This window comes from Leptonotus elevatus, chromosome 16 (assembly GCF_054856555.1).
Source record: "Leptonotus elevatus isolate MCC_2025b chromosome 16, RoL_Lele_1.0, whole genome shotgun sequence".
Taxonomy (NCBI): Eukaryota; Metazoa; Chordata; class Actinopteri; order Syngnathiformes; family Syngnathidae; genus Leptonotus; species Leptonotus elevatus.
In genome coordinates, this window is record NC_141254.1 from 18,561,599 (window position 1) to 18,585,873 (window position 24,275).

Consider the following 24,275-nt stretch of genomic DNA (forward strand, 5'->3'; position numbering starts at 1 on the left):
TTAACAGAGGCCATACTAAATGAAAACATGTGCACATCTCTGTTGAAATGCCAGGTTATAATATTATAATTTTTTTTAATGAGAGCAAATGAATCATTTTTGGTCATATGATCTGATTCCATAGGCAAGTATTATGGTTAGATTATTTTCTCCATTCGTTCAGCATTATGCAAAATCTACCCAGATTGTGTGTAAAGGCCTTTTCACACTGCACTTAGTTGCCTTGGTGTTCACCACAGGCCAGGGCACATGGATCACGGTGCTTGCCCATATATGGACGTTGTTGCTCTACCAGGAAGTGGCTTGCATGCCCGAAGTCACCATGACACCAAGTTGTGCATCCCGCTAAGTGCAGTGTGGAAAGGATTTTAATGTATTTTTCAGACTTTTTAGACGTTTTATCTGAAATCACGGGTATCGTTCAATGAATTGATTGCCTTTTGGGGGTCTTAACATGTCTGAAAATTGGCAAATGTGTGCATTCATGTATTTTTAGGGGTCCTATGACCTCCTCCTCCCCAAAACGTACAGCGTCCCATGACAATTTTGAATGTGTTGCCCCCTGATGCTACTTTCACTGATCCGACACGAAATGCGGTCGACTTCACAATTTGGTTAAGTTGCATGAAAAAAGTCTCAAGGACCCCATGCCCAAAAGCGAGCAGAAAGTCAGCCATTTTGATTTGAAACAGGCAACATGAATTTCTAAAATGTGCAATCAAAACGAGAACCTTAATCCGAATTACTGCTTTCAGCCTGAGCTTGTTTTTAGAATTGCATCACAGGCCGTATCAAATGCTCTCATGGGCCGTAGCAAGTAAGTTCCTCCCTTGCCGTAATTGAATATAAAACCCTGTTATTGCGAGAAAGGTGAGAAGTTGTATGCAATACTTGGAATAAAACATGAGTTTCGATAAACTGGATAAACTGAAGCAGGCAAGCTCTCGGGAAAACGCAGCCATGCATACGTTGCTCACTGCTGAACTATTTCTAACCTTCCCAGTGGATTTGATCCCCTTCCAAACGCAAAAGTAGCAGATGACCCATGTCAGGATGAGACACAAGACCAGCTCCCACCTCAAGCTTCCCATCTCCTCAATCCCACTCGAGAGCTTCAGCACTCTGCGCCTGAGAATAGCACACGTATGGAGCAATGGTGGCAATGGCGATGGCACAACAACATGATTCATGAGGGAGGGGGCGAGGGAGTGAGGGAGGGAGGGAGGCGAACTAATGTATAAGGAGGTGTGACAGGACAACTGGAAAGGGAAAATGAGACAGGGGGGATGGGGGGGGAGGGGGGGGGAGATGGTCAGAAGAGTCAAGATAGTCAACAAGGTGTGCTTACTCCCAGAACTCCACAACAGGCAGAGTGGTGTTCTGGCTGTGTGTCACGCCGAGGCTCCGATTTGCAATACTGTAGTCCATGCATGAGTCTATAAGGCAAGGACATAAGACGGCAGTGCAACAAATCAAGTAAAAAAAATAAAAATAATACGTTTTGCAATGTCAATCATGATCTGATTCCTCAAGCAAAAAAAAAACAAAAAAAAACAAAAAAAACGTTTTGCAATGTCAATCATGATCTGATTCCTCAAGCAAAAAAAAACAAAAAAAAAACGTTTTGGAATGTCAATCATGATCTGATTTCTCAAGCAAAAAAAACCCCAAAAAAAACCAAAAAAAACGTTTTGCAATGTCAATCATGATCTGATTCCTCAAGCAAAAAAAACCAAAAAAAAAACGTTTTGCAATGTCAATCATGATCTGATTCCTCAAGGAAAAAAAAAAAAAAAAAAACGTTTTGCAATGTCAATCATGATCTGATTCCTCAAGCAAAAAAAAAAAAAAAAAACGTTTTGGAATGTCAATCATGATCTGATTTCTCAAGCAAAAAACCCCCCAAAAAAACCCAAAAAAAACGTTTTGCAATGTCAATCATGATCTGATTCCTCAAGCAAAAAAAAACAAAAAAAAAACGTTTTGCAATGTCAATCATGATCTGATTCCTCAAGCAAAAAAAAACAAAAAAAAAACGTTTTGCAATGTCAATCATGATCTGATTCCTCAAGCAAAAAAAAAAAAAAAAACGTTTTGGAATGTCAATCATGATCTGATTTCTCAAGCAAAAAAAAACCAAAAAAAAACGTTTTGCAATGTCAATCATGATCTGATTCCTCAAGCAAAAAAAAAAAAAAAAAAAACGTTTTGCAATGTCAATCATGATCTGATTCCTCAAAGATGATGTGCAAAACAATAGGCCCTATATGCTAAAACGTTATTTAAAAAAATAAATAAAATTTAAGGTGATGCTCAAGCTGCCTTTTTTAAGCAGTTAGTCGGGACTACTAGATTATTATTATTATTAATAGTATTTAGATTGGAATTATTTATTTATGTATTTATTTTGGGGGGGGGGGGGGTTCTTGTAGTAACAGTAATGTAGTAAAAAAAAAAAAAAAAAACGTTTTAAACAATGCTATTATTTCCTTTTCTCCCCCCCCCCCCCCCCCCCGTCTTTCCTGCAGGGGCACGCACCTGTGTTCCAGTGGTTTCCACATGTGGCCCAAGGCAAGTCGGCGCTGAACGAGGAGAACAGATAAAAGAATGCCCATGCCATAATAATAATGTAGGATGTAGCCCCGAATGCGATGATGAGGTGACTCGCATAGCCGATGCCTGCAAAATAGAAAGTAACAAAGAAGAAGAAGAAGAAGAAGAATTCCAAAGCGTCAATCGACGGCGCAATTCCGCGCGTAAATACGCACCGCCGATTCCGCGTTTGCTAAAAAAGACTCCAAATGTTGAGCATAAATGCAAACGCGCACCTTGAAAAAGTGGGCAAATCTTCTTCCAGCACGTGATGCCCCCTTGGTTGGTGTACTGTCCCATTGCGGTCTCGAGGAAGAACAAAGGCATCCCGCAGATGACCATGAACAAAATGTACGGGATAAAAAACACACCTGCGGAGAAAAAAATGACATTAGAGCCATCAAGCATGAGATGAGAAAAGTGACAATGCATTACAAAAAAAAAAAAAAAAAAAAAAAATCGTAGCCAACCTCCGCCGTGTTTGTAGCACAGGTAAGGAAATCTCCACACGTTACCGGGTCCGATGATCGCACCCATGACCGTGAGCATAAACTCGGTTTTCGTGGCCCAGTATCCCCGTTCCTGTTTTTCCTTGAGCTTCTTCTGCCCTCCGTTGGGCACAAAAACGCCACAACAGCCGCCACCATTCTCCGCCGTAAACATTTTTTTGCACTCCAACGCAAAAAAAAAAAATTTCAAATAAAAATACGTTTTTTTGTGAGTTTCAAAAATGCCTCCCCGCGTTTGGGAATGTAATTGCCGCGCTTGCCTCGCTAAGACAAGACAATGGCGTTGTGTCACACAGTAGCCACTTAAGTAAGTTTGTGAGTGATGGAGGAGGACTGGGTTGCACCTTTGGGATGTCCCGTCTTGGTGATCCCCCCCCCCCCCGCTCCTTCATGTTTCTTCTCAAGAGGGAGCAAAACAAGCAGAAAAAACTAACGGCGTATTGTATTGCGACCGCTTGTGACCAGCATACAAAATCAGGCATATTGTCATCGTAGTGACGTCATTCCATCACATTTTGAAAATCCAAAATCATCGCCACAAAAACAAAATAACAATCCAAAGTTGCTTTTCCAGTGAGCGGAGAGCTTCCTTTCACCGAGTTGACCGACATTTTGACTCCATAATAGAAATCATTCTTTTATTTATGTATTTGTGCTCTCGAAGCCATTCTAGAATGAACCTTTAGGTGGAGCTGTTTAAGATAACGTGCTTGGTTCACTAAGCCAAGTTCAATTCAGCTAAAAAAAATAAAATATGATCGAATGAGCTAAGCTTTAAAAAAAAATAAAAAATGTCAACAATGACATTTTGGCAGAGCAATGGCTAGGAAAAAAAAATACCAAATAGAAAACACAAAATAGCCTATATAAAATACAACTAATGAAGAGTCAGGTGCTGATCTGCATTACACTATCGATATAGAAAATGATTGCATTATTGCTGCTCCATATTGCAGACGCATGGTCGCGATTCACATAAGTACGTCATGTTCAGGTCGAGGTGTGAAGTCCTAAGTCAGCATGTAGCAAGAGGATATCGCTCAGCAGTGACTCAGTTCATCTGTGGCAGAAGCCGTTATGGAGTCCGTTGTTGTGTAGCCACCGTAGCTCTTGCCAGAAGGTAGAAGGGTGAACAGGGGGGTTTCCAGTGGCTGCGTGTAACATATCCAAGCAGGATGACTTCGGTTTTTTATTTTTTTTTTATCACTTTTTTTAGTGCTGCACTGAAAGTTGTTTTAACTCTGTCATGTTGCTAAAACCAACATGCTTAATAATAATAATTTACTCTGGCAAAAAAAAAAAAAAAAAAGTATGGCAAGTACCATCATTTTTAAACAGCCCTTAGTGCAGGTTTAAATTGAACATTAGTATCTACTGTGACAGTAAGAATAGTTTGCATCACATTTCGAGGTCTGGAGTTCAAATGTCAACTGCGGCCTTCCTGTGGTCTTCGCCTGCATTCCAAAAAACAAAAACAAAAACAAATTATTATTGTTATTCAAATGGAGTTATTGCATGTCTGCAACCATTTAAAATGCCTGATTAATTTCGAATCAAGTTCAGATGTTCTAGTAGGCTTTTTCTGACTTGAGTAGAAGCCTGGAGGTTTTGCGTAGACTGCCCCTCCCCCCCAACATCGTTTAGAAGATTCCCAGTGTTGTTTTCTTTGTAAGATAAAGATTCTGTCTTGATCATGTACAAGACAGGAGATTGTTGTCATAAACAGTCAACACCGTTTTTTTTCTCAATATGGCATCCATTTTAGAGTTATGTCCATTTCTTGGCTCTGTTCATGATCACTGTTGTGCCATATTTTCCTCTCATGTTTACTTGATGCTCTGGATATTTCTTTGTACGCTTTTTCTTCGCCGATTGAACAATGAAAAGAAGTTCCTTTATAGTCAACCGATTTGATTTGGCTATTTTGCAACAACATCATCGTTTTAAAATGAATCACAACGTATTTATTAAATGCATATACAACAACAACAACAACTTGAGGTGTGACAAAGGATGTTTTTAACATTTTTGTAGAGTGCATTATATGAATGGATCCTCAATCGTCCGGAAGTCAGTGGGCTGCGGCGGAAACCAGTGATCTCATCTCGGGCTGCGTGTCGAGGAGGGCGGGGCTAAACTCCGGCATCCTCCTCCTCCTCCTCCTCCTCCTCATCGTCACCTCGCCGAGCTGACTGATGATGATAATGATGATGATGATGCTGCTGACATCTTTTTTCTCCATCTAAAATCGTACCATAAGCCGCCATGGAGCGCGTTTCACGCCTGTTCGGACATCTCGCAACGGACTGCGAGGTAAGACGACGCTCGGCGTCCACATCCGCGCTCGAGCATCGTCTCGCGTGGGGGATTTTTTTTCCGCTACTAGCGGGCCTTTAAGACTAGCAGACATGCTTTCGGCTCTTTTCGTGTCTTGCTAGCGACTTGATCCGATCTGACCACTACGTCGATTTCTGCTACTTGTGTTGTGACAACGTAGCGACAAAAGCGGCGTCTTTGCAGTATTTTGGGGCGAGCAGCATCGGCTTAGCCTGCATGACGGAAGTGGGAGAATCTCGGCCTGCGCCGCACGGGGTGACGTGGGTTGGGGGGGGGGGGGGTGAAGAGGAGGGGGGGGGGTTCAGCACCATAATGGAGCGTGCGAGCATCAAATGTCTCAGGATCCATACGTCAGCCAGTTGGCGGAGTCTGCATCCTTCCTGCTGTTGAACCCGGCGAGTGTGTTGTGATGCTCACAAGAAAAATGAAGCTGCTGGTCCGACGTGGGCCTTTTTTTTCAGTGACACATGCCCGCATCTGCCCCGGGCTTCACAAACTACCCTCGTTTTTAACACAGAGAGATGCACATTTGTCACACTATTGTCTTTTGAAGATTGAGGCTATCGGCTGCTAATATTAGTAGCTTGTTGTTGAAACGAGGAATGTGATTGTAGGCCAACATGGCCAAGTGGGGCACAATTAATGGCTTATTGGCGATGCTTTCATTTCCTGTGTAAAAATCTAATGGTCCGTAATAAGGCAGGAGTCGGAGACAAGCGGGTGTGAGGCAAGAGTTGGGGAAGAAAATCTCTTTGGATATCTTCAATAAAAGATGATTTGATATGCATCATTGTTGCGATGCAATTCAAGGATGGTAAATATTAACGGAAATGATTCAATTCAGTTCAATGTGACGCGCTCAAATCAAAAAAATGATTTCCTGATTCAAATTTTTGTTCGTTACACCCCAAAATCTGTTGTTGTTGTTTTTTTAAAAGGGCATGACTTGACTCACTGAGCCATTTCCAGCAGTTAAAAAGTTAATATTATGTCCAGAATGAATTTGATAACTTCATTATTTTTCTTGTACAATTAATATAAAAAAATTATATTAATAATTGCCCTGCGATTGGCTGGCAACCAGTTCAGGGTGTACCCCGCCTACTGCCCGAAGCCAGCTGGGATAGGCTCCAGCAACCCCTGCGACCTGGTGTGAGGACAAGCGGTACAGAAAATGGATGGATGGATGGACAATTAATACCTTAAAAAAAAAATAATAATAATAATAATTTGCGGACGCCGTCGACTGAAGATGACATCACCTGTGCAATCATGGCTCACCTGTTTTCTGGGTTTGGTCCGCAAACTGAGCCATGATTGGTCGTTACCTACTTCCTCAGCACAGGCGATGTCATCTTCAGTCGACAGCGTCAGCAAATGGAAAAAAAATACTTTTTAAAAAGGTATTAACTGTACATGAAAAATAATGAAGTTGTCAAATTCGTTCTGTACAAAATAACTACCTTTTTTACTGCTGAAAATGGCTCAACGAGTCAAATATCCCTTTAAACTTCCAAGTATTAAAAGGAACGGCAAGAGGATCTCCATTTGTGGATGATGGATACACCGCTGTGGAAGGACACTTTGAGACCGCCTTCCAACCCTGACCGTGTGGTTTATTCAAAATGGGTCTGCTTTTAATCACATGTACTTTGGAGCTACGTCATTAGCATGGGAGACTGCCGGAAAAAAAAAGTTAAACAATCTCCTTCTAAGTCTTTTGCATTCGTTTACCGTCAAATCCACAGAGTTGATATTTGGCCAGGCTCTTTAAAAGTTGCTCATTTACTTTGCCTTTCGTTGAGCTTTTTGACGATTTCGTTGCATAATGCGGATCAGCAAGGAGGTCGCCTCAAAGTGTACAAGTGACAAGCAAAGATTATAAATGCTTGCGTGAGACGGTGCTTTTAGGCATTTATGACATCACAGTCATTACATTTTGCCAAATCTTCCGTTTCTTGGCCGCTTTTGGCAAAAGTGCCCGGACACACGTGCACTTTTTGTTCCATTTCAAATCAATGCTGGAATGGATTCTATATCTTATGGTGTGTTATTTGTACACAACCGAACGTCCAATAGCGAGATGGCTACGGCACAAAACTTTCCCGCAAAACTTTTCAGGCATCCAGTAATTGTGATGTCGGAGATACAAAGACTTGTTTTTAGTTAACATGAAATGTTATCGGGCTCAGATTTCTTTCCCTCCAATGCCAGAGAAGCCGTCTGACCCTTTGGTGGACTTGCCAGCGGATCGCCATCTTGAAGATGAAATATGACAGTAATCAGCTTGGAAAACAGTAAATTCACATCTGGTTTTGGGCGCTTTGAATGGTTTCTAGGTTAATGCCGTATTAGCGGTCTTGGTCAACTGCGACTGACTGTACACGAAGGTGGCAGCACCAAAATGACGACTCATTACCTTCATAGGTTCTGTAATGTTTTAGATGATCTTGGCCCAAGGAGCGCACGTCTTGTGGTCCGCATTGACATGAGTTGCCATTGTGTGTGTGTGTGTGTGTGTTCGCAGGCAGGAATACCGTGGCATGGTGAGATCCTCGGGGTTGCCGTGGGAAACTTTGCAATTTCACTTCAATTGTACAAACGAACAAAACGAATGTGTCTTTGTTCCTCTGTTTAGGACAAATTGCAGAATAACTGAGTGCTATATAAATATATATACACAATGAGTTGAGAGAGCGCAAACTACATAACATCGCTGCTTAAAATATTTTGCAATACAGATTCAAGATAAAGTCATGGTCACTCACATGGAATCAACACGAACGTAATACTGTGCAATCAAGTGCCTCTCGATGCCATTTTGAAGTCACTCTGGTGGAGCTTGTCCAAAAAAAAAAAAACAGTTCATTTAGTTTTACTTTCCAGAGCTCGACTGATGATGACGACAGTTTGAGCCCGAGATCAGATTTATTACGTCTTCTGCCATCTCATGAAAGCGCATTCAGTTATTCTGCAATTTGGCATAAGTAAACAAAGTCGCATTTGTTTTGTTTGTCTGCACAATTTAAGTGAAATTGTAACCTTGAGGATCTCACCATAAATATTTACTGCATATACGGCACGAGGGCATCGGTTCTTCCTTTTTTGTTGCATGGAAGGAACTCGTTTCATGTCTTGTTGAAATGCTGTGGTGATCCATTTTTTAATCCATGCGCAATATTTGTTGAGACTGAAGCTTTTGAATAGCAGACACACATTTTTCTTGACCGTTTGTTTGACAAAATCGATTTTCGTGATCAATTTGAATCGCCTTGCAGAATTCTCTGACTTTCAATACAATTGCATAGAAGCAATGACATTGATAAGTCATTAGCACAGTTGACAGCCTTAGAACATTATTTGACTGCATGTGAATGGTGACATTCAGGAAGCAAAACATTTGCTAACTGGAATCAATTTGCGTGTCGAAATGGGCAGCCTTCGATTTATTTCGAGAACATGATACATTATATCATGCCCCTTTTTTTTTTTTTTACACTCAAGCTATTAAAACCTCGAAAGAACAAGATCACATGCATGTTGTTTTTCCCCCCCCACAAGCATTATTCAACAAAATCGCTGTTGAAAATACACGGTCACTTTATTTATTTCGATACATTGGCTACTCTAAATTATTTGTTAGTAAAGCCTCATGCCCGAATTGTATGCACAGGACGTGTCTAAAAACACGCCTAACCGAGACAAAAGTACATAATTGGAACGCAACCACATGCAATAAATTAATCTGGATTACAATAAAAAATATCATAAAGTCAAATGAATAAATGGATTAAAAATGAATAAAAAATAATTTGCTCTGTGTAACCTCTCAATGTCTTTGCCCCCCCCCCCAGCCTCTAAAAGGAGAATGAAGAAGAGGAGAAACAGGAAGCCTTGGGAGCACCGTGGACCGTTTCTGTGAAGTCTCCATGAACACATCGGAAGGCGCACTCTCGTAATTGAATCAATGGCCAAGAAAGGGCGCGCAAAGGGCGAGAAGCCCGAAGCCCTCATCTCTGCCTTGCAGGCAGCCAATGAAGATCTCAGGTCCAAGCTGACTGACATTCAGATCGAACTGCATCAGGAAAAATGCAAGGTACGGTGAAGACAAATCTGATGACGGTTATGTTACGGAAAACATTCCTGAGCCGCTTGTTAAAAGCTCATGCGCACACATGCAATGCACATGCAGTACGTGCGAGTTAATGAACAACCGCACAGTCTGCCACCATGAAATAATATTAACAGGTCCTTAGTGATGGGTACCTTTCACATTTTAACCAGTACTGTACCAATACTCGGTACTCAACGGTACTTTTGTACTCTCTCCTTTTTAAAATTTTTGTTTTTTTGGGTTACATTATATTTATTAATTTTGGTGGTAGTAAATGTTCATCATTGTTTAATAGTAAAATCTTTTTTTTTTTTTTAAATAAATGTAACAATTACCTTTCAATTTATAAAACTTGACAAATAAAAAATAAAATAACATTTCATTCAAATGAGCCAGAAAGGAATAGTAAAAATAAAGGTTGAACATTTTACAATTACTGAAGTATAATTAATAAACATAAGTTAATATTACAAAAAAAAAAAAGTAGTTTTTTTTTTCAAGAACGTAAAGCCTGCCGGACCCAAATATATATATATATATATATATATATATATATATATATATATATATATATATATATATATTATTTTTTTTTTTTTTTTTTTTTAAGACAGTTGGAAGAGGACATGACATGAACAAAGAGAATAATTGGGTTCAAATTAATCATTTGAATGTACCCGATGTGGTCTGTAATGCTCGCTACAATCTTTTGCTAATTTAAATATGGTCACCAGTTGTACCGTATATGCAAATTATTATGTCTATATACAGCCGTGTGCCTTCCAACATGATTCCATCGGTGGGGGAAGATGCCGACACCTCCCTATCAGGCGTGCATTGTTAGCCTGCACCCGGCATACTTCCGAAACTGTATTTCTTTGGCTTGGTGCCGCAAAAAAATCGCGCTCGTTTCCAAAACCCGGAAATGTATTTTAGCGCGTGAAGTCCTGAGCGTGGGTGACGTCAGCATGCTGGTGCACGGATAATGTTGTGTTGAAGTGCGCCATGGAAAACTAAAACTCATAACTTTGAAAGACGTGCTTCAGAACCCCAACATGGCACCGTTTGATTTTACGTGAATCGGTGCTCCAAAGAACCGACCCAAATCGGTCCATACCACAAAAAGTACCGTTTTCGGTACCCGTCCCTACATGTGTAATAATCATCATACTGCACATGTGTTACCGCACGTGTGCATTTTGCTACTTTTGGTCATTCATGAACAACAGCTGCTTTCAACGGGTTCACGCATGTCAACGTGTTGCTCAGTAACTTGACTTAACTTAGTTATGTAGCTTGATTTGCATTTGAACTCATTCAAATGCCAGCCCAGGAAAAAATGGATCTTTGACGTCGATAGCCATCAATGCGTGCTGTACTTTTTCTGCTAGCAAAACGCAACTCTGAAATGATAGCTAATGATGCTAGTGACAAACACAAAATATTTAGCTTTATGTTCATTGCCATGTAAGCGGACCTTTCCCCTTCTTCCCCCTGCGCAAGGTGAGCAAGTTGGAGCGTGACAAAGTGCAGGAGGTCAAGCGGGTGCGAGAGCAGGAGCAGCACCGCCACACCGCCGCGCTGACGGAGCAGCGTGCCAAGTGGCATGAGGAAAAACAAAAAGAGCTCCAGGCCCTGCGGGAAAACCTGACGCGGCAGCATGAGCAAGAGCTGGCCCGCCACGCCAAAATCAAAGACCAGGAGAACCAGAGACTCAAGACTGCGCTGAGCGCCATACGGGACGGCAGCGGCGAGAAGGTGAACTTGTTCCCAAGAATGGATGTGTTGGAAAATGGAAATTGCGCGCTTTTGCAGCACGTTCACGGGAATGGAAGAAGCTGCTTTTGATTTGGCCATGATTAAAGTCGGCTGTGAACACTCCCACAGCGGCGCAGATGCAAAATTACCAACATCGGGGTTTAACCCGCATATTTACGCCAAAACCTATGCAGGATTAACAACAGGCACAAATATAGAGACCCAAGTGAGTATGTAAATTAGTTGGCACTCAAAGTGAGTTACGGTTCCGATGGCCCATGACTCAAATGAGGACTATTCGTATAGAAAATGGGTCGATCGATAGGTTAGCGTACTATAACTAAACCACGTAATCGAAGTAGGGGGAATATCGAAATGGTGTACCAGGACCCCAAGCAGGTCTAGAATTGGGTACTATGATCCTGAATAAGACCGCTAAAAGAAAGAAAGAGACAGACAGACAAACAGATTCGCACAATGTACTGAGCTTGATCATGCTTAAAATAGACTCCTCCTACTCCAGAAATGTTATTTCAACCTTTTTTTTTCCCCTACCAAATGACCAACCTAACTCCGACTCTGTAACCCAATACAATCGAATCTGTGCGGACAGGTGCGCACAGCCTTGACTCTGGAAGCCAAGGAGGACGCTCGCCGCTTCTTCGATCAAGAGAGGGTGAAGCTCCTCCAGGAGATCGCTGAGCTGAAGTCGAGCAAGAAGCAGATGGACGAGGCTCTCAGCAACATGATACAAGCAGACAAGATGAAGGCCGGCGACCTGCGGGTGGAGCACCAGCAGCACCAGGAGCAGATCTCCAAGATCAAGTGGGACTGCGAGCGGGACATCCGGAGACTGGTGACGCACACTCACTGCAGCTTTCAACTCCTTTTACTGCCATTGACGGTTATACTCGTCAATTCCATTTTTCAATTACATCTTGTAGGTGTGAGTTTTTTTTTTTGTTGTTACAGGTGGATGAAATCAAAGCGAAAGATCGCACCATCTTCTCTCTGGAGAAGGGGATGGAGTCAACCTCGGGCTTCCTCCAGAAGCTGCAGCTTCAGAAGGAGGCGCTGGATGAGCAGCTTTTCATGGTCAAGGAAGTGGAGTGCGGCGCGGGAAGCCCAAAGAGAGAGATTCCGGGGCGTGTAGGAGATGGCGCGGAGCACTGCGGGAGCCCAGTTAGTACATCCTTCCTGCTCTCTGTCAATCTATGGAACGCTAGGACTGACGCAAATGATTATTTTACGAGTCGAATAGTCGCTGATCGAAAATGACATTAGTCAATTGGTGCATATGTAAATCGTCTTCGTATTGATCCATGAAATGAAGAAACGGCGCTCACTATTATACCGCACGCTTGTGTTGACATGATGGGAATATATGTTACTGTTATTTGTGCGCGTTTTTACAGGACCTGAGAAGAAATCAAAGGCGCATGGCCGAGCTCAACTCAACCATTCGCAAGCTGGAGGACCGAAACTCGCTGCTGGTCGATGAGCGGAATGAACTTGTACGTCGACTGCCGACTTTCCCATAGCTAGCTTGCAAGCGGCTTCACTTTCCGTTTACGCCAACGCGCGGTGTTTTCTCCGAGCAGCTGAAGCGCGTGCGCGAGTCGGAGAAGCAGTGCAAGCCGCTGCTGGACAAGAACAAGCTGCTGAGCAGGCGCAACGACGAGCTGACTCTCACCATGCAGAAGCTGGAGGAGAAAGCCAAGAATCTGGCCAAGGAGAACCTGGAGATGGTCAGCGCAGAGTTTGCACGAGTAGCCTCCATTTTGTGCAGCCATCGTTTGACCCCCCAGCATGATTTTGCTTGTGTTATCAGAAGGAAAAAATCAGCTCCCAGCCTCCGCTAAAGAAACCCAAGTCTCTGAATGACCTGGACCAAGCCCACGACGACCAGGAAATAGCTTTTCTCAAGCTTCAAGTCCTGGAGCAGCAAAGCATGATTGACGAGCTTGCAAGAGTATGTTTTGTCTGTGACTGCATGGTCGCTCACATCCTATGTTAAGCGTTAGTCACACACATAATGCAATATTGAAATGATTAAATACGCCTCTATGTATGTATGTCGCTTTCTTGTAAACATACATTGATTTGAATTCTTCTTTGGTTCCAGGACCGAGAGAAACTGCTTCGGAAAAAAAGGCATAAAAGGAGTTCCAGACCAATTAAGGTAAAGACATTTGAGTTAATAATTCATGTTCTATAAGACAGCGATGGGGTAGTTCTTGTACAAAATGGTGATGAACATTATGTCTATATGTTTGAAAATGGACTTGAACTGTACTATCCTGCCCTCGCTACATCCCCGCTGTAGTAGTCGGATAGCTTTTTATGAAACACCCTGTTGATGAATCTTGCAACTCAATTCACCGTGGAGATGACTCAAGAAGGTGTAAAACTATAACAAACACAAAAACACTTAACATGCTGCTGTAAAATAAAATACAATAAAATGTTGTGCCCCACTTGTCTGCTATAAGATAAACAATACGCTATGCTGGCATGTTAACGTTCGCTAGTGTTAAGTTATTAACATTGTTTTTCAGTTTCAATTTATATTTTAGCCGTTTTGGATTTAGTTATAGCAGTATGGTTCAATGAATAGAATTGTATTATCTGTCTCACTCTCAGAAGAAGGGCAACGGGTTTATTCCATTTGCTATCTTGAAGGGAGTTTTAGTCTGGGGCCGGTCTCTGCCGGTCGGAAGGGAGGCACAGGCTGATTATTATTGTTTTTCTCTAATCTGATTTATACCCATGGGAACAGAGTTGTAAACAAATGTACTGTGGGCTGATGGGAGGAGACTTTTCGTATTCACCCACTTTTGAATAAATAATGATGTGCCGGAGAGCCGGACACACAATCTGATGGAACACGGCTTCAGTGTCGTCAGTTTTTGTCATCAGAAGCTTCTGATAATTATAATACCTTTGCAAAGGGACTTCTTCACCAGAATCTCACCATTCAGTTAATTGAACACGCAAAGAGTACAATACTTAATATTGTCTACTCTAACACTAGCTAACACGACAATAGTTAGCTCGATGCTAATCGTTAGATCAATGCTAATCGCCAACATGTACTCCCAATTTATCAAATTTCAGGCAGTGTTTTGACCCTCTAATGTCATTTAATTCATACATAAACCCTAATCCGCAGAGGCACATTGTGGTGGACACATTCTTTGGGTACGATGAAGAGTCGATGGATTCGGAAACATCCTCGGTGGCTTCGTTCCGCATGGACCGGACACCGGCTACTCCCGATGAAGACCAAAATGAGGTAAGGTGTTCATTTCATTTCTATACCTCTGTTCAAAAAAGAAAGTGTTTCTTTTGCCATACAGCAAAGTTGTTACGGTTTATATTGTCGGTTAGTATTTGATGTGAATGTGTGCGTGTGCAACTTCCTGTCTGCTGTGAATGAAACTTACTATCCAATCCAGGTGAGTCATTTGAGAGATATTTGCATTCAAAATATTCGACACGTTTAGATGATTACATCTCTGTCACTGCTTTTTGATTGTTACATAACGGAATCTATAAAAGTTGAATCCTGAGGTCTAAAGTCGCACAAAACGTCCATCGAGTTTGACATTTATGACACGTTTGACCTCATCAAGGAAGGTCAGTTTCGTGTGCATCGAGCAATTAATTAGCAATGCACAGCGAGATATGACCATTTTATGAGATGATTGATTAGATGAAGGACTTGACGCTGTACGAGATTCAATGGTTACAATAAAGGCAAGTGGTTCTTTTTGCCGTCCGGTGTCTCCGAGGGAGCGTTCCCATGGGGGGGGGGGGGGGGGGGGGGGTGACGTCATGTGCAAAAAGGTCAATACATTATAAGAGCCATGGTAAGATTCATAGCAAAATGATGCTTGGAAAATTCCTATTTCACATCGAAATGCTTTATCACGGCTACAGTCTGCTGCCATATTGTTTACAAGAGACTGGATACAGATTTGTCTGTCCATTTTTCTTTGAATAGTCTATTTTCACTGTCCAAACTTGGAGAACTTCCTCATATAATTCTGGCTCCTGCAGCTGGTAAAGCATCAGCAAAGGTTGGAAAAAAAAAATGGCATTGGCAGCTGTCAACTTCGTGATCCAGTTACAGACAAGTCTCAACATGCAGCATATGCTTACCCGACCCTCACACATTGATGACGCGCCGTTTGGCGTTCGGCCACACCGCTACTCGGAACATCTCGTCTGAGCTCAGAAAGTCTCTGCGAGAATAATAAGTGCCCTGCAATCGACCTGCAAACTTACGTTGAATATACTTATACTTAAGCAGTATCAAAAACGGATGCTTAGAATATTGTCTGGCGGTGAAGGTTCTGTTTGTTGAATGTTTTTTTTGTTAGGGTCTAGCCAATGAGGAGTCTGAGCTGCGGTTCCGCCAGCTGACCAGGGAATACCAGGCCTTACAGCGAGCATACGCGCTGCTGCAGGAACAGAAAGGAGGCATTCTGGATGCTGAAATGGAAGCAAAGGTACACGACCCCCCCCCCCCCCCCCCAATATTGTGATAGTTTTGCAAGCTGTTTTCATGACATGGCATAAAATTAGACCAAATGTTTCCTGATATTAGTCATATATGATAACCACAATTATTTCTTCTTTGCTAAATGCCAGAATAATAAGAGAAGGATTTTTTGGGACATTTTTTTTATTAGTTTCTTCAAATTCAGCAATGTCCTGTTTTTACATTTAAACTTCTGGATTCAAATATATATTTAAAAAATTAGGAGGCATTCTGGATGCTGAAATGGAAGCCAAGGTACACAACCCCCCCCCCCCCCCCCCCCCAATATTGTGATAGTTTTGCAAGCTGTTTTCATGACATGGCATAAAATTAGACCAAATGTTTCCTGATTTTAGTCATGTATGATAACCACAATTATTTCTTCTTTGCTAAATGCCAGAATAATAAGAGAATGATTTTTTGGGACATTTTTTTTTATTAATTTCTTCAAATTCAGCAATGTCCTGTTTTTACATTTAAATTTCTGGATTCAAATATATATATTTAAAAAATTCTCTGTTGCTGCAAATAAATGGATCACATATCAGTTATCGGCCCCCTTGACTACTAATAATCAGTATGGTATTGGCCTTGAAAAAAAACAACAACATCGCGATCTATAACTACCAAATATTATTCCTTAGCTTAGCAGTCGAGATTGCAAACACGTAACGTTTAATGGATGACCTTGTTGCGTGCGTTTCAGGCTCAGGAGCAGCTCCAAGCAGACTTACTCAGGTACAAGGCCAAAATCGAAGATTTGGAGAAGGAGCTGACCACGAAGGGTCAGGTATGACACACACACAATCACACGCTCGTGGATCAAATTGCCTGACATGAGCAACAAAACACTCCGCACTCTTAAATGTGATTTCATTTGTACACGTTGTCTTGACTGCAGTTATATGGAACTAATACGAGTTGGAATTGGATTATCTTTGAAAGTTCAGCATCATAAAAAACATTCTTTGTGGTCTTCACTGAACAAATAAGTGGAACAAACTCAAAATGATCCATGACAACTTCTATGATCAAAATATGCGAGACTAATATTCTTTGTCGGTAAACGAAGTCAAGTGACGTGAATGCGCGTTATACGCGATTAGCCGATACTTTGACAAAACTTTTTTCGATGCTGCAGATCAAAGTGCCCAATTCCGATTTTCTAAATTGTTTGACGTAAAGCTTTTCTGCTCTCCATCAGGACTCCAAATGGGTGGAGGAGAAGCAACTGTTCTTACGACGAAATCATGAACTTTTCGAGAAGGTTGGACAGCAATCAAAATATTATTTTGGAAAATGAATCCCAAAATAATAATAATAATAATAATAATAAGGCTTCGTTGCAAAAAGCTTCTTCAGGTAACATTTTCCTTGTGTTTTTTTCCAGGTAGAAAAAATGGACATGGAATGCAGTCGAGCTCAGGAGGAACTACAAGACTCCAAAGACCAGAATGAACTGCTAGAGTTTAGGATCCTGGAATTAGAAGTAAGCCACGCTTGTTCCTCATTTGATTATTATAATTAATTTGCTTTCTGGTTTTATACACATGCAAAAATATGAGCAGGCAGCTTACAAGCTCAACAGTCTGACCTGATTGCTATCCGGAGAATAACCATAACAGGAAGCACATGCCAACTTGTACTTTTTCATTCATCGATTCATTACACACATTAAATCATATTTGACCGTTATTGTTGCAGTCTGGTATTATAATGTGCAAAGTCAGAAAATAATTGTATGCTTTGCAGTCACAGTGATGCAGTGTAGCAAACATTACAATTGTGTTTTGTCTGAATTTATGGGCATCATTTTGAATTATTTGTGAACTTTTTTTTTTTTTACTGAACAAGAAAAACATGAACATTAAATTAAATAATACTTAGGTCCTATATGCTCTCACACCAAAAATATGCCATGGCGCAGGAATTATGCAGAATTTGCAATTAATATGATTATTATAACCATCCTTTCAAATGCTAACCAGCAGTTTAAAGATATTCTTATTTGTTTCAATGTAATATACATACTTATACTTACAGAAATTGCATCTTATAATGAGAATATAGTAGTGTTGTTCCGATGCCGTTTTTTAGCCCCCGATACCGATTCCGATACCCAGCTTTGCCGTATCGGCCGATGCCGATACCATACCGATACCTACGGGTTTTTTTCTCAACATGAAAAAGCTGTCCTACCATTGGTTCAGAGCATTCAAGGGCCAATAGGATATCTTAGCTTAGCATGCAGTGAACATGTCACGCATCAGTGAATCCAAAGTCCTATATTAGCATCAGAATTAATGGTATCAGGCATGTTACTTGTTAGCACTCACCGAAACCGATAGCACTTTTTTAATGCAGTATCCGGGCCTCCGCCGATACCAGAATCGGTATCGGAACAACACTAGAATATAGTTCACTTAAAAATGTTCTGTCAGCCATTGGTGTAGTACTGTCACTAGCGATTACCACTTCAGGAAAACAAACACTAACTACCATTTAGTTCACACTTACATCCTTAGAACGACATTACACATGTAATAGTGTCTTAAAAGTCACTCGCAGACGATGCGTCAACATTGTTCCATGAGTAAACAAGGGTAGAGCTAGCCGTTAGCTACACGAGGTCAATAACTTCTTCTTCTGGGCACATTTAGTGCATAACTGCCCTCTACTGGTTAAGTGATGAACACCTAAAAGCGAGTGGCAGGTTATATTTTGGAATTATTACAGCGTAGGTGCTTTTTAGGAAGTTCAGAACTTCCTTTCCTGTGTTTTGGAGAAGCTCAATGTGCTATATTGCCTTTAATAAAAAAAAAATAGTACTAAGTCAGTGAACATTTATAAGCAATCAACATCCACCATTCGGCCACTAACAGAAGAAATAAAGATCAGATCACAGCCGCCATTGCAATATACAAAAAAAGTCTTTGTATAAAACATGGATAGCCTAAATCGTGTTCCATTGGCGCTTTGAGGCAGAAAATTTCAGTCGCCCTATTTTTAAAGTTGACTTTTTTTTCCCAACTCTACATTGTTATCGGCCGCCAGTGCTGTCAGCCATGCCGAAATTGGTATCAGCCCGACACCGATATCTCGTATCGGTACTCGCCCATCTCTAAATATCATGTGACCCGCAAGATAATGATTGTTTGTATGGATTTAATCGTTGATGGCTTTTCGACACGCTGTCGACGACGCGCGTTCCTGTTCAAGCTAACGAGGACGCGCGTTTGCCATTGCAGGAGCGAGAGAGGAGGTCGCCTCCTTTCAACCACCTGCGAATGCATCCCTTCTCAGACGGAGTCAGTGCACTGCAGATCTACTGTATGAAGGAGGGGGTCAAGGTACAGCATGGAAGCCCGTTTACATTGGATTGCGGAGTCTTATGTAAATCGGTTCACATGCTTCAGTCTTATTAGAATGCCATGTGTTGCTTCTACAGGATGTGTGCATACCAGATTTGATCAAACTTCTAGATATCCTCGGGGACAACGGGGTAATTCACGTCACACTTTATCATGACTTATGAATGACTGTTAAAATTGCTCATCCATGCATTTCTTTTTCCATTTAAGAATTTACGAAATGAGGAGCAAGTGGCCATCATTCAGGCGAGCACCGTTTTGTCGTTAGCAGAAAAGGTAACAATTACAGATGAGCCTATTTAGTTTTAGTTTTGAAATGTTTATCATGCTTTGGTTTGTTTGTTTTTTTGCTGCCCTCTAGTGGATTCAGCAGATTGAGGGAACTGAGGCGGCCTTACACCAGAAAATGATGGACTTGGAGATCGAGATGGTAAGCGACATACATCCATGTCCATCTGGATCCTGTCCCACATTGCTGGGAGATTTAAATGGCCGACTCGGTGATCATTCACATTTGATCCCAACTCTCAACAGGAGATGTTCTGCAAACAGAAAGGATACCTGGAGGAGGAGCTGGACTATAGAAAACAAGCCTTGGACCAGGCCTACATGGTAAGCATGTGTTCTATGCGAGCGCAGTCCAGCATAAACTGTGGCCTGATGGCCCTTTCAATAAAGTCCCTCCCTCTTCCCCCACGGTAAACAGTTGGCAAACAATAAAAAAAAAATGGTGTACCGCTACCCTCTGCTGGCAGGTTGGCTCATTACCGCTCTTCAAGTGCTTGCAATTTAAAGCAACACAAAGGAACTTTTAGTTTACATTGATTATGGCGCAGCCATATGGACAAAAGCGGTATTGTTATGTCTGAAGGAAGACCACATTTCCCACGAGGACAAGCGCGTTGCGTTGTTTTTGAGCTCACGCCAGCGAGTGAAGGACGGGCCAATGTTGATTCTTGACTGTCCTTTTATCCGGGTAGCTTCCCTTTTTTCTTTTTTGTCTCCTAAGATAAAACGTTTCAGTTTTTTTGCAGCTCCTGCCAGGAAAGCAGTATTCGTGCATCAACATTCAAATTGACTTTACATTTGTGGTTTTTTGTGTGGCAGTGTTCCTACCATCCTCCTCAAAGTTGCTTAGTGCCAGTAAAAAAAGATACAGACCCCCTTAGACCATGGCAAAGGTACCATTCAACGAGTTGCAAGTCCATGGTTCATCAGAAGAGTAGTATGAGAGAAGTATTTTATTAAGGTTGAAAAGTTCCTTAGTGCTACTTGTATCAAACGACAAAACTCGACGTTGGCACTGAATGATTTGATTCTATTGGACGACTTAAATCGTTCTTTGCAATTAACGAGCTAATTTTAGTTTTTGTTGACTTAAATCTACTCCAACAAATTTTTTTCTGAAACACTAATTCTATACTGTGTTTACTTCTTAGATAACTCGTACCATGTAACAATGGAATGCCAATCTCTTGTCAAGAAAACCACATATTGTACCTTGTTCCTTTCTACTGGCTCATTTTTGCACATTTTGTTTCAACAGCAAATCCAGGAGTTGGAAGCAACGTTATACAACGCTTTGCAGCAAGACAAGGTCATTTCAACTCAACACAATCAAATACTACATATGAGGGACAAAAAATGCCCGACTAATATGGCTAACTTTGTGACCGTGGCACCATAAGCTGCACATTTTCAACAGCAGACAGATTAAAGTTCTTACGCATGAGGTTGAGGATTAGTCGAGGATGTTTTGATGATTCCTTGTATCCACCTGACTGCAGGTGATCAAATACGGCGAGCCGCTGGACGAGTTTCAGCGGGACGAGCTGCGAACGGCGGTGGAGAAGTTGAGGAGGCAGATGTTGAGGAAGAGTCGAGAGTATGACTGTCAGATCCTGCAGGAAAGGATGGAGCTGCTGCACCAGGCGCACCAGGCACGTCCACACGACAGCAGCGTGATAATTGATTGATTTGCTTGCAGTTTGTTTTGATTTTGGGTTTTTTCAGTTAGGTTTAATGAGTTGTTGTTTGTTAGTTTTTTTTTTTTTTTTTTAATGTTGTTTTTTTTTTTACTTAATTGTTTTAATTAGTTTTAGTATAGTTTTTATACATATATGAAATAATAAATAATAAATAAATAAATAAATAAAATAAAATAAATAAAATAAATAAAATAAATTAAAAATAATAAATAAAATAAACAAAAAAAATTAAGGCATTAAAAAGCAAAGGAAAAAACAAGTATCTTGTACAGCATAATTTTTAAAACTGGATTTTAAAGCGTTTATACTTTGGGCTGGCTGACTTCACTTCTGTTGGCAACTTATTCCAACTTATTGCAGCATAACCGCTAAATGCTGCTTCACCGTGTTAACTTTCAAACCTGGGCCCCACTAATTGGATTCTGCGTACCTCTGACCCTTATTCATATTAAGTCATAGAGCAAACTACTGTTCCTTCATCTCTACGGCCGAACAGTCAAAGCAAAATAAATCAAACGAGCTATCGTTGAGCTTGTCTTGTCAAGCGCGCAGTAGGAAAAATATCTTTACACAAATATATATCGTTGAATGTGTTTTTATTACATTTGTGTAACGAAAATGTGCTCATGATGAACTATAATAACCTTGACTAATTGTTTTTTTTGCAGAGAATTCGAGACCTTGAGGACAAGACAGAAATCCAAAGGAGGCAGATTAAAGACCTAGAGGAAAAGGTAGACTTGTACTCCTCCGAGTATGAAATATAATAACTAATAGAGCACAGATGTTAACAGGCAGCTTTGTGGTTGATGAAATATTGACTTCCTGCACTGTGTTCCTCCATGTGTGTGCGTGTTCCTGATGTGACTAACATGCCGCATGCTCCTCTACTTTCTCTCACCTTCTCTCTTCCTGTCTTTTTTTTTTGCTTTCTCTCCTGGCAGTTTTTGTTTCTATTCTTGTTCTTTTCTCTTGCCTTTATCCTTTGGCCTTGAGGTCTATGATGGCGTGTCCCGTCGCAGAGGTGAGTCGAGGGCGGGGCTTCGGGTGAACAAACCCTGGACTACTGTGTATTATTGATAACATGACGGCAGCGGCTAAAAGCTGGAAATCCTCCCGATTCTTCAGCCGCGTTTCCATCAAGTGGCGAGTCCACTGATCTATGCATGCGGATGAACCGATTGGTACCCTTTTCAACCGCTGTCATCATGTGGTGGTATTTTGATACACTTTAGTCAAAAAAACGAAAAACAAAAAAAAATAATTACTAGACAGGACTGACCTGATTGATGGAAACGGGCCACATCGTTGTCTAGTAGAAAGTCTCATTCATCACTAACACATCATAGATCAAATCAACACTTACCGATTTCTGGCCTTGAGAATTAAGGTGGTATAAGAGATGGAACGGTAACCGGACAGCCACGAGGCTAAATATGTTAAATTAGCACCTCAAACAATGTCATGATTATGTTTGCAAAAGCAGAAATATCGTCATTTTTTTTTTTTTTCATAATGTGAGATTTTGCAAATGTTTTTAGCCCGAGTCTGTTTCCTGTCACACACGTTTCATATTTTCCTTCTGCCTCGCCCTTCCGTCTTTCTTTTATGATGATATAACTTGTGCTATGGTAACTACGACAATAAAAGTTGACATTAAATATAAAATGTTACGATTTATTTTGTAACATTTATTGCATGCCATGAGTGGAACTTGGTTTCATTTTGAGTATTGTCAGCAATGGGCACAAAAAAGATGACTTCATAATGGAAACGTTTACTTCACTTATTACTGGAATATCAATTGAGCATTAACGTGTTAAATGTAACACTGATTTTGTTTTATTTGTATTTTTTTTTGCAGGTGGCGCATCCGCTCAGAGATCCCGTTTGTCACTACTGTTGTGTTATTTATTTTTCATTTAAGTGCGGTGGAGCAACGGCGGCCGTTTGTGTGGTGACGGTATACAAGTCAGTTGGATGTTGGCCGTGGATGCTCACTTTGTTTTTGTTTTTGTTTTGTTTTTTTAAAAGTGGGTCTCTCAGGATGCAGAACTGCCTGAACAGTACACACACACACACACACACACACACACACACACACACACACACACACACGTGCATATGCAGTTGCATGTAGATGCACGTCCGTGTTGCTTTGACAAATCCAAAACCAAAGCCTGGGAAGTAAATGATGTCTCTGCCATGCAGGGTAATAGTAATAATAGTAATATTATTGTGTGTCAGCCATCAGTTTGGGGGGGAAATGAACAGAACAAAAACACCCGCCCACATCCGATTGTCTCCTCTTTCAAGCCTAAAAGGATGAAAACACAAATAGGGACCATCAGAGACTGCTTCAAAAAGGGCAAGTGTACAGATACTGGAAGACGCTCAGGTTGGGAGACTCGAAAAAACAACGAACAATGCAGAGCTCGGAGTTACCGGATGGTCAATACGCCTCTTGAGTTTTTCTCCAAAAGCTAGCAGATGAAGTACGATCTTTACAGTCGGGTTTGATTGGTTTCCCTTTTTTAACGGCTCTCCAGTCCTCGATACATCCAAATTTGATGTTCATATGTACATTGAAGCCATTTCTTTCACGTTGTTCTGTGAATGGTCACGCTTTTACGTTTATTGCAGCTCGAGCAGTCCAACTCTGCAATTATATATTTTTTTTAATTGCTCATAATTTATTGTGATGACAGTTGCAAATATGTCTTTTTGGGACATCATAACTGGAAAGAAAGTTGAATGTGTTATTTTCCCCCTCCTTTTTGTCCTTTCACCATGTAGTTGCTCTTGCTGACCAGCTGAGGGCAGACTTGTTAAACATGAACTCAAATCAATGCACCCTTTAAAAGTTTGAATGATCAGGCTTGTAAATACTATCTAACCTTCAAAAACATACCGATTTGTCTCAACCGTTTTGAATATTGTCAATCTTTATTAGCTATAAAAAAAAATGACTGAAAACAAAAACCAACCATTTTCTTATTTTTGCTAACCACAACTTGGATACTAACAACCCCCAGTCATTATTTCACAACAATTCAAGCC

The 24,275-nt window shown here is 41.0% G+C and overlaps 2 protein-coding genes across 3 annotated transcripts in view; one reads left to right on the plus strand and one right to left on the minus strand.

The window, feature by feature from the left end:
* The window catches only part of LOC147161142 (sodium- and chloride-dependent GABA transporter 2-like), a 32,661-nt gene that overhangs the window by 7,148 nt on the left and 1,238 nt on the right, over positions 1 to 24,275 (minus strand). The window contains exons 2-6 of one of the 2 annotated variants that reach the window (XM_086097847.1): positions 4,504 to 4,555; positions 2,829 to 2,963; positions 2,539 to 2,679; positions 1,349 to 1,436; positions 996 to 1,128 (exon numbers count right to left, since the gene is read on the minus strand). In XM_086097847.1, the coding sequence (XP_085953973.1) occupies positions 996 to 1,128; positions 1,349 to 1,436; positions 2,539 to 2,679; positions 2,829 to 2,963; positions 4,504 to 4,555 (549 nt within the window). Of the gene's footprint in view, positions 1 to 995; positions 1,129 to 1,348; positions 1,437 to 2,538; positions 2,680 to 2,828; positions 2,964 to 3,062; positions 3,404 to 4,503; positions 4,556 to 24,275 lie in introns of those variants that run through there. The other variant, XM_086097846.1, reaches the window with a different exon arrangement.
* jakmip2 (janus kinase and microtubule interacting protein 2) lies at positions 5,236 to 23,226 on the plus strand. Its single transcript, XM_086097845.1, has 24 exons — positions 5,236 to 5,414; positions 9,293 to 9,534; positions 11,056 to 11,310; positions 11,924 to 12,166; positions 12,283 to 12,492; positions 12,726 to 12,824; positions 12,912 to 13,058; positions 13,142 to 13,282; positions 13,436 to 13,492; positions 14,483 to 14,605; positions 15,696 to 15,824; positions 16,563 to 16,646; positions 17,061 to 17,123; positions 17,247 to 17,345; positions 19,105 to 19,206; positions 19,305 to 19,358; positions 19,438 to 19,503; positions 19,589 to 19,657; positions 19,762 to 19,839; positions 20,774 to 20,824; positions 21,015 to 21,167; positions 21,884 to 21,949; positions 22,160 to 22,239; positions 23,080 to 23,226. The coding sequence occupies exons 2-23, from the start codon at positions 9,406 to 9,408 to the stop codon at positions 22,208 to 22,210; spliced, it is 2,469 nt and encodes an 822-aa protein (XP_085953971.1). The 5' UTR covers positions 5,236 to 5,414; positions 9,293 to 9,405; the 3' UTR covers positions 22,211 to 22,239; positions 23,080 to 23,226.

Bases quoted from the DNA above. Each gene is read 5' to 3' on its own strand.
- jakmip2 (XM_086097845.1), top strand. From the start codon at position 9,406: ATGGCCAAGAAAGGGCGCGCAAAGGGCGAGAAGCCCGAAGCCCTCATC. The intron at 9,535-11,055 runs GTACGGTGAAGA...CCCCTGCGCAAG, and splicing joins TGCATCAGGAAAAATGCAAG to GTGAGCAAGTTGGAGCGTGA. The intron at 21,168-21,883 runs GCACGTCCACAC...TTTTTTTTGCAG, and splicing joins TGCTGCACCAGGCGCACCAG to AGAATTCGAGACCTTGAGGA.